The 9,481-nt window shown below is 46.3% G+C and overlaps 1 protein-coding gene across 1 annotated transcript; it reads left to right on the forward strand.

Moving 5' to 3' along the window:
* The first annotated feature begins 5,511 nt into the window (after positions 1-5,511).
* LOC144147267 (amine sulfotransferase-like) lies at positions 5,512-8,452 on the forward strand. The gene is made up of 2 exons (XM_077679360.1): positions 5,512-5,689; positions 7,446-8,452. The coding sequence occupies exon 2, from the start codon at positions 7,462-7,464 to the stop codon at positions 8,398-8,400; it is 939 nt and encodes a 312-aa protein (XP_077535486.1). The 5' UTR covers positions 5,512-5,689; positions 7,446-7,461; the 3' UTR covers positions 8,401-8,452.
* Positions 8,453-9,481: the final 1,029 nt, after the last annotated feature.

The following is a 9,481-nucleotide window of genomic DNA, read 5'->3' on the forward strand; positions in this document are numbered from 1 at the left end:
GACCCTTGTCGCCTCGTCGATTGGCGGCATCCTAGGTCGTGTGTCGTTCTGGTAAACAATGTTTGAACGACACCTGGTTTTAAACCCTTGCTGTCCTGTGACGTAAGCACTGCCACCCACTGCTTTTGACAGTGCGTCGTCCAGAAAATATTTGCCGGTGAACTGCCTTAAGATAAGGTAGCTCGCAGCTCTAAAAAAAACAATGTGCATAGAAAACAATGTGCATAGGCGTGTCTGTCGATAAGGAATAGGCGTGTCTTTCGACAAGCGTTTATGCAAGATGTGGGCTTTCGAATGGGCCGACAGCAGGATGGGCTGCTTTCTGCAGGCCACCCCTTCTTTGAAGGTGGAATGCGCTCGCCACTCTCGCTATCGGCGCGTTGGGCAATGATTGCGCCGCATGTCGAGATTTTTCGGCTCCAGTCATGAATCACTTGTGCCAATCTTTTTCCGTTGAGACTGTACCGTGACCACAACTTTTCGACGTTCATTCTTTATCTTCGCGGCCCGTGAATGCTACAACCTTCCCGCGAAAATGACACTTTCAGTAGTAATGTCGATTTCAAGAGTGTCATAAAAGCCTTATCTTGATTAACCGTCATCTTGGTATTTGTTGCCATGCTGCTGATGTGTTCGGCCACACCTCATGAAATACTCCTCCGGGGGCTTTGTTGTACTAATAAGAACAAATAATAAAATAAAAATATGAAATACATGTGCCAGCGCCTGGAGCACCTGGAGCGGTTCGGAGCTGTGTTAGAAAGCGTATCAAAAGCGATTCGAAAGTTGTGCCATCAGTGAAGACCCACTGTATAGAATAGAACATACGGAAATTTGGAGCAACTTCAAATGGTGGGCGGCCTTCAAAAACGACAACAAAACTTATTTTGGTCGTGCAAGATTTTCTGGAAAAAAGCGGCCAAATACACAATAAAAGGAGGAAATAGCCCCAGCTTGTTGACTAGAACGATTGTAGTTGGATGCCGCCGCGCAAGCTCCCACATTCGGCCGTATTTTTCGAGCTGCCAGCAGACGTCTGGCGCCACCTTTATGAACTACTCACATGAGAAAACTCTATCACTGTATCAAAAACGCTACTCTTCGCTTTGATCCCTCCTTCATGTGATTTATCGCCCCTTTCTGGCTTCTCGAAAACCGCGTATCGACTTTGATGCGCTGGGCATTGTCTGGATAAAAACCAATGGTTCAGTTAAAGCTAATTTTTTGTCTTTGTCCTCCATTCAACCGCGCAAGCCAAGGTTCCTGGTTTGTGAACGTGGAGGGAACACAGCTTCCTTTCTGTTTCTAACAAAAGCGCCTGAAAGGACAATAATAGCACAAAAAGCGTTTGTTTTAGGAGAGGAGCTGTTTAAGCTTGAGCTAGGTCCGCTGGCCCATAAAAAAAGTACCAAGAAAAAAGACACATGCGGTGCCTTCTGGCGAGTAGGGGAGGGTGAAAGGAGCGCGGGTCAGCAAAGAGCGGAGGGCACGCGCTACCACCCCGGCCTGCCTCCCAGCAGGGCTGAAGTCTAGTCGGACCCAGCTTCCAGCAGCGTCACGAGCTGTCCTCGCAGCCGGGCTCCACTCTACACGAATAACGCGCGACATAACGCCGCGTAGGCGAAACACAGCGCCTCGTGACCCCGAGCCTATCGCTTCCAAGCCGCCGCGCCTCAACGGAAAAGAAAAGCGAAAGATTGCGAGCACTGTGCTCATCGGTCTCCCACACTGAAAGCGGATCCCAGCAGGGGGAAAAAGCTAGGTCGATACCCACCTTCTCAATTACTCCAGCCTTGCACCTCTAACCAAAGGCAAGCTCTGCCATTTATTAAATAACCAGACTACCTTGTAAAAGAAAATTGCACCCATCTCCCCGAAGGGAACCATGAGTAGGATGCGGAGCGTCATGGGGGTTCCGTTTTCGTTTACGTTATGTTTGTTAGCCAAATTTGGTGGAAATGTACTGAACCCCGTAATGCTCATATATCCTACTCATGGTTCCCTTCGGAGAGATGGGTTTAATTTCCCTTATTGTATGCATATATACGCGAGTGAGACGAGATTGAAGTGGTATCAAAGGTCTTTATTTAGGTTTGCACGTCTTCTTACTTTGAGTATGACGGCCTTATGGTCGCTGAAGTGCACAGTCAGTAGATCTCGTAGCAGCGGTTGTATGCAGTCGTCGCCGTTGCAGTTGGTAAAGACGAGATCTATACACGTTCCATGGATTGTAGTTGGGTGTAATTGCTGTTAGTGTTTGCGCTGATTCTCTCACTTAATTGCGTCAGCACACTCACTGACGGGGCTGTTGCTTCCATCCTACTTCATCTGAAGAATGACTGAGTCAAGCGCAAGCACAACCGGAGTTGTTGCTGTTGTTGTTGTTGTTGTTCCTCTTCCATGGCACGTAGCCACGTGGAGGATTGGCAAAGAAACGGTGGTGTGCGGACGCCGGACCACCGCCGACGCCGCGGGACATACCCCCGAGCAAAAGACGCTCCGCATCTAAAACGATAATTCGACCGGAATCTTCAAACAATTATGAAGTAATATTACTGAAAACAAACAAATTAGTGTCGACTGCTGAGACGCCTTCTCGTATCTGCATTATTTTTTCTGCGCAAATGGCAGCAGCCGACCAAAGCCAATGCTCCACTCCCGTTCTTGAAGCGTTTCAAACGCTAACATTTAGTTAACGTGCTGGTAACCCTGTGGCTATGATATCTCCTAATGCGTAGCTGCTTGTTTTTTCGTAATTTAAATAATTTTTATAACTGATTGTCATTTTTGAAAACGTAATGTCTTGGCGCTCCTTAATTAATCGTGCGAGCAAGTAAAACCAATAAGACAAATCGTATTATGCCTTCGTGATGCCTTTACTAGCCTACATGCTAACTGGTGTTCTTCCCTCTTGCTAGCGCTCCCAGTTGCTGGTGGGCAGTCCACGCGGGCACGGCGGGAGCTGAAAAGGTTCCACAGGTTCGCTACTGGCTTACCTTTGCTCATTGGTTTTTAGCAGCGACGGTAACATATAAAGCTGAGACCAGCGTAACACCTAGAGCTCAAAATAGAAATAAGGGAGGGTTCCGAATCTTAATATTCCCTAGCACGCCGCATGTTTATCAAAGTGTGCCAAAGATTTGATAAAGATACGTGCATTCCATTTCACGTCAAACTAGTCCCACATGGCCTTTGGGATGTCGCGGTTAACTTAAAAAATACAGAAATAGATTTAGCGTGCTGTCGTCCAACAGAATGCATTCATACTGACCCTAAAAATCCCCGAAACTGCAATGTCTACTTTACAAATATCTCGCAGAAGCAGCAGGCTAGGTCTTTGCAGAAAATGCTGGATTAGATGAACTAATGCGTTCACCACAGTGCAGCCACACTTGCATACTCAATCACTGCGGATGTGTCTTATTTTATAGAACACGGAGTTAGAACTTGCCTTATAAAAGCGTTTAAATGCTGTAGAAAACAGGTGCGTTTCTGAATAAGATCACCGTACTACTCTACGTAAAACCCAGAAAAGCGACGAGAAAGCTTTGGCGTCATCTGCCCAGCAGATCCGGCATAGCTGAATCCCGCATCCTTGCTGCCTAATAGAAATCGCAAATCCGGCCACGTAGCTGTTCTGCAGCGGTACGTGGAGTATTTGAAGTCTACGAACCGCAAACGTTTCAGGTAAGTATAAACTACACTCATTTCACACTGTTCTGTAATGTGGGAATGTTGTCTAGGGAAATCATTGTTCATGATGTTCTGAAGTTTTTAGCCTTGAAATTCTGAGGTGACGGCTTTTGATGGCGTCAGCTTCAAGTATTAGTGGTTATTTTCACGAGAATTCACGTTTCAAAGCTTCCCTAGTTGACCGTGGTTCCACTTGGCAATTGGCGTACCCGCTTGATGGGGGTGGGCGTGCTGAGCGCGCTGTAACTTTAAACCTTTCTCTCAGAACTCATCTGATGTCGGAAAAGCACCGATAAGGTTCGAACAGGGTTGAACGTGGCATGTAAATTCGCACATTGTTCAACCGGTGACGTAACTTTTATTTGACAATAAGTTCTGTAGTGAAGTCTATTTGGTGTCGATTTTCGGGAGTGCAATTCATGTCATAGAATTTCTATCTGTGGAAAAACTGGAAGACTGCTGCAATCAGACACGTGCTATTATGAGCAATATGAAAGGAAACACAGGAACGCATAGAAAACACCATCAGACCCAGCTATGCGTGATATGCAGCGGCCGCCGTTGGAAACAAAGTTGAAACGGGGAAGCTGTTCTAACACCTCTTCCCATTCCCGTCGTGCGTCTTATCGGCTGTAGGACGATACCGTATTATCGGTGAAATGACGTAAGCTGCTGCTTTGTAGAAATCCCAGCGTTGTGGGAGTGCCAACAATTAGCGGAAGAGCAGCCTCCTTTCCCCCTTTGTTTTTCACAGCGCCATCCACGTATCGCTCCGAGCCTGTTTCGAGGCTGTTTGCCACGCGTTCCTGTGTTCCTTTTCATATTGCTCATAATAGTTCAGTCACACTGCTAGGCCTGGTGGATGCGAAGGTTGCTTTCTAAAGGCGGAGTCACTCGGCAAATGAAAGGCGCTCTTTCCGGCACGCGAAAATATTCAGGGCCACACAATGAACTTCATAGTTATTACAGGTTTTCATTTAAGTCAGCTAGTATTAATGCAGCATTGTAGGCCCCTTCACAGTCTTTTGTTAGACATAAATTTTGTACTTCCTTTTTATATTTGACAAAAACCTCCAGAGTGCTCTCTTAAAGATCGGTTAATTGTTGTTGCTTACCTCTAAAGCTTTCCGCCAAGTAGCTAAGAAACCTCAAATACTCATTGTCGCTGCTAGCCAGAAGACTGGGACCTGCAAAAGTTGAGAACATTTTCTCATGAGAAGCCACCGCTCAAACATAACCCTAAAAGAAGGTCGATTGATTGTAGGGTTTAACGCGCCGACGCAGCGCAGGCGATGAGGCGCGCCGTAGTGGAGGGCTCCGGATTAATTTTGACCACCTGGGGATCTTTAACGTGCGCCGAAATCTCGTACACACGGGCGTTTTTGCTTTTCGCCTCCATCAGAAAAGCTGCCGCCGCGGCCGGGAATCGAACCCGCGACCTCGTGCTCAGCAGCGCAACACCTTAGCCACTGAGCCACCGCGGCGGGTCCTAAAAGAAGGTCACATGCTGCAGTCACCCCTACACATGCTTCTCATCGAAAAACAGCACCTGCTCGGTTTGCGGGGCAACCACCCCTCCTAGACACGCGCTGAAATGGGCTCTGGAGTGTACATGTTGAAAAGCCGTGTATCCATTCGGTAAGCAGCAGTGACATCTGTGGCTCTTCGTGCTTTTGGCCAATCGAGCTTTCTGCCCGCAAAAAAGGACAAAAAAAGATTCGGTGCCATATGCCTAGCTGGCGCGACATAGCTGAACCCCGCATCCTCCTATGGAATAGAAATCGCACATCCGGCCACACAGCTGCGCTGCAGAGGCACATGGAAAAATAGGCCCCGTCTTTTATGCCAGACGGTATTTTGCCCCTTTACAAGACCTCTGTGCACATTAAGTAACCGCGGACGTGTGAGCGAGAGAGCAGCGTTTACTCACATTTCATCGCAACGCTGCACGTTTTTTTAAACGAACACCGAAGCTCTGTTACGGCAAGTTATTCCTGTGAGTATTTCACTTTTGGGTTATCATCAACAGAGGAAATATTTAGATTATTCTCGGAGCTACTACGTCATACCTCATGCGTTTATGTGGGCAAGGCATAAGAAGAATGATTTATTGAAAACGTTTCTGCATATGAAAGCGTAAAATTTTTTAAATGCGTACGAACCGAGTAAATATGATTTTGTAAAGCAATTTTTGGTGTGCTGTGAGCATCCGAAATAAGCACGTTGAACAATGGTCGACAATCATGGGCTACCTAGTCCCTGGAATTTACCACAAAGTGTACGTCGTCATATATAGTGGTTCAAAAAATAAGTGACGTTGGGCTCTGCAGCGCCAAATATGAAATATAGGGCGGAAGAAGAACACATTCCTTGCTCAAAAGCTTTGTACAATATCGAAAGTTGCATTGCCTACGTACGGGTATGCGCCCCGTGGCCATTCGGTAGGCATCACAGTAGGCTCACAGGATTCAGAGTGAGGACACCGATTTTTGGCGACGTTCCCAGTGCTTATTTTATGACGGTTTTATTGACTCATGGATAGCTTGGTACATGCTTCAGCATTGAGCGAGCTTTTAAAGTGTACTTCTACGCGCACATGCTGCAATGTGTCATCTTCGAAGGCTGGCCGGAACTGTCGCTTAACGTAAACTTAAGCCTAACATGGCCATTTTGAGTTCTTGCGATGTGAACTGGCAACGGAAGATCGAGGTAAAACGAGTGCTTTTTTGTTATGTAACGAAGCACCTCACTGGCGTTGTAGTACAAGCCGCCGGTACAGGTTGATGACGGAAGACCTCAATCGTCTTGCGTCACAGGGCCTTAATGTCAAATGGGATCAAGGTCTTACGGGCCCATTGTAGGTCCGTCCTATTCCAACGTCGCGTTCTTCACCTGCCTTGCATCAGCCTTCGGGCAAGCGATTTAAAAACAAGCAAATATTCGGTGGCTTCACAAATTGGATCTCACAAACTAGTCCTCACAAAGCAGGCATCACGCAACACGCCTCACTAATTTCAGGAAAAAGCGGCAGTGCTACGCTGCTGATGATTTCGTACTCGACTCAACTACTGCGGGGTTATTGAATGTTTTACAAAAATGAGTAGACCAATTGTTTAATGCAACTATAAGTAAGTTGGAATCTTTTCGCAACACCTAAATAATTTGCTGAACGATGCAAACCGCCTCCTGAAAATGTAATTCATGCGTCTAGGACGTCACGCTTACCACCACGGTACGACATTTTGGCTGCTCAGCAGATTACGCTAGTAACGTTTGCAGCAGCAGGGCTGAAATAAACACCGTGTGAACCAGTCTGGACTGCAAAAAAGCGTTAGATATAAAAGTAAACAAACGTTATGTATATCCCCGCTTAATTCCTGTCTTAGTAATGGACATTGCTTTGGCAATATATTCGATGTGAAACCGAAACATATTTCCTATTGGAAAGCGCAGGTAGTACAACTTCTCTCTACGTAACTCCAATATCCTCACGTTTTACCGCTCGGGATGAGAATTACTCCAGGAAAATCGATATTTTTGCGTTTGCGAGGTTCTGATCAAATGTCAACCAGAAAAGTATGGCGAAGCACCATATCGAAAGTGTTGTATGCGTGTTAACATGTATGAATTACATAACTGCTCGGTTCTCTCGTGGGTACAAAATGTTCGAGCTAATTGCGAACTGCGAAAGAGGTGTCATCAGGTTCCGCCAAAGCCTTGGACCTACAGTTACTCGTTGTTTCCTATTTCAGCGACCCATCCACTATCATGGGACCGAAGAAGCCATACTTTCAAGTCATCGATGGCGTCCAGAGGTGTCCCAACCTCACTCCCGCTGTCTTTAGAGAGAGCCTCACGTATAGGGCCCGTGAGGGGGACGTGATCCTCTCCTCGTTTCCGCTGGCTGGAGCGAAGTGGGTACAATACCTCATACAACTAATCTTTAAGCATGGAGAACCTATCAGAAGCTACGAGGAGTTTGCCCGAGGAGTACGCTCTATAGACCACACTAACGCTAGAGAATGGAAGTCTGTACTGCCCATGCGACTCTTCTCCACACGCATGCCACTACAGCGGGACATGATGAATCCCGAAGCCAAGTATGTGTGCGTCGTCCGCAACCCTTGGGACTCGTGCGTTTCCTTTTTTCACAGAGTAACCGACTTGAGCAACTACCGCTTCCAGGACGGAACATTCGACGAGTTCTTCGACTCCTACCTAGAGGATAGCTTCGGCCTGCAGAGCTACATCGATGTAGTAGCGGAGGGATACGCTCTAAAGGATGAGCCGAACGTCTTCTTTGTGACATACGAGGAACTGCACAAAGACACCCGAGCTATTGTGCTGAGGCTGTCCTGTTTCCTGGGAGAGCAGTACGCTGGGGCTCTGAAAGGCGATACATCCCTCTTGGAGAAAATCCTAGAGCAGTCTACTGCCGACCGCATGAGGGACGTCATGGTGGTCACCATGAGGCCAAAACCCGACGGGAGCACGGTGACCAGTAAGACGGGATATCGAGGGGACCACAGCAGGTACACTATGGTGAGAAGCGCTCGAGTTGGGGAATGGAAGGAGTATATGAGTCCGCATCATCTGCGACGTCTGGAGGCCAAACTGCGCCAAGCAGGTCAGAAGGCGGCCTTTATGTCACTATGGGAGGCTATCAGGGCCGAGACGGCTGGTGTTTCTGGAAGTGACCCAAATTGAGGCACTGCTTTCTACTGTTAAGTGTTCTAAATAAAACGATCAGGGCAACAAACCTGGTTGTTCTCGCATTATTCTTCAAAAAGAAATTTTCTAGCGTAGTATTTTTAGGAAGGGGTTTTTTCAAAAGGGAGGAACATCCTGGAACCATGATTAAAAACACAGCACGCCTTTGTTTAAACTCATACAATGATCTGAAGTCCGCCTTATGATCCGCTGGTGGAATCACATCATGCCTGAAATTATGATCAATTTTAATATTTGGTCATGAAGGCAATAAATTTATAGGTGAGAAAAGCAGTGTAACATCTTGGCTGCGAACAGTGTTCGTAATAAAAAAACAAAAAAAAAGAACATTTTCTGAGGTTTGGCAACAAATCACGGGAAAGTGCTTTCCCAGCACCTTCAAAAAGGACTCTTGTCCTTTTTGAAGGTGCTGAATACTGTATCCAAGCCTATAGAAATGGCGGTTGACGTAACATTAACTGCAAGAAAAAAACACAAAAAACAGCATTTCTGAAAAAAAGAATACAAACTACCCAGTCAGGGAGCTAAAAATAAAACTATTGTAGAAGTGAATGTCAGCAATGCATACGGCGCGTGGAAACATACCACCAATCAATCACAGCGTAAGTTAAGCAAGCACATGCTTAGAGACAGGCCTATGCGCATTAACCGCAATCAAGCGTAACCCATTTCTCGAGACATGAGATTGCTGAAAGGTATAAATATGCCACTACGCCAATGTTTCGCCTCGGCTACATAGGTCGAATATTTTTTACCCTGATGACGTAACAGGTATACCGTAACCATAACTTTCATAAACGTACCGCTTCAATGTCTAAAATAGAATATTGTGCGGAATAATACCAATAATTACAGTTTTAAGGCCATAAAATTCAAGAGCGACTCACATGATTACACATAAAAGAACGACGGGACAAGCTTGTCTCAGCCGCGCTCTAATTTTATGAACATCATGCACCAAATTGCCCAGCAGCTTTTTTTACTGAAGTTGAAATTCCCGCTGGTGGTTTACAACTTGTATTATGAGCCCATGATCAGATGCTAGATCTCGAGCTTA

This window comes from Haemaphysalis longicornis, unplaced genomic scaffold, assembly GCF_048455015.1.
Source record: "Haemaphysalis longicornis isolate Haplotype H1 unplaced genomic scaffold, Haemaphysalis longicornis Haplotype H1 scaffold_7, whole genome shotgun sequence".
Classification (NCBI taxonomy): domain Eukaryota; kingdom Metazoa; phylum Arthropoda; class Arachnida; order Ixodida; family Ixodidae; genus Haemaphysalis; species Haemaphysalis longicornis.

Excerpts from the sequence above, each read along its gene's own strand:
- LOC144147267 (XM_077679360.1), top strand. The coding sequence starts at position 7,462 with ATGGGACCGAAGAAGCCATACTTTCAAGTCATCGATGGCGTCCAGAGG.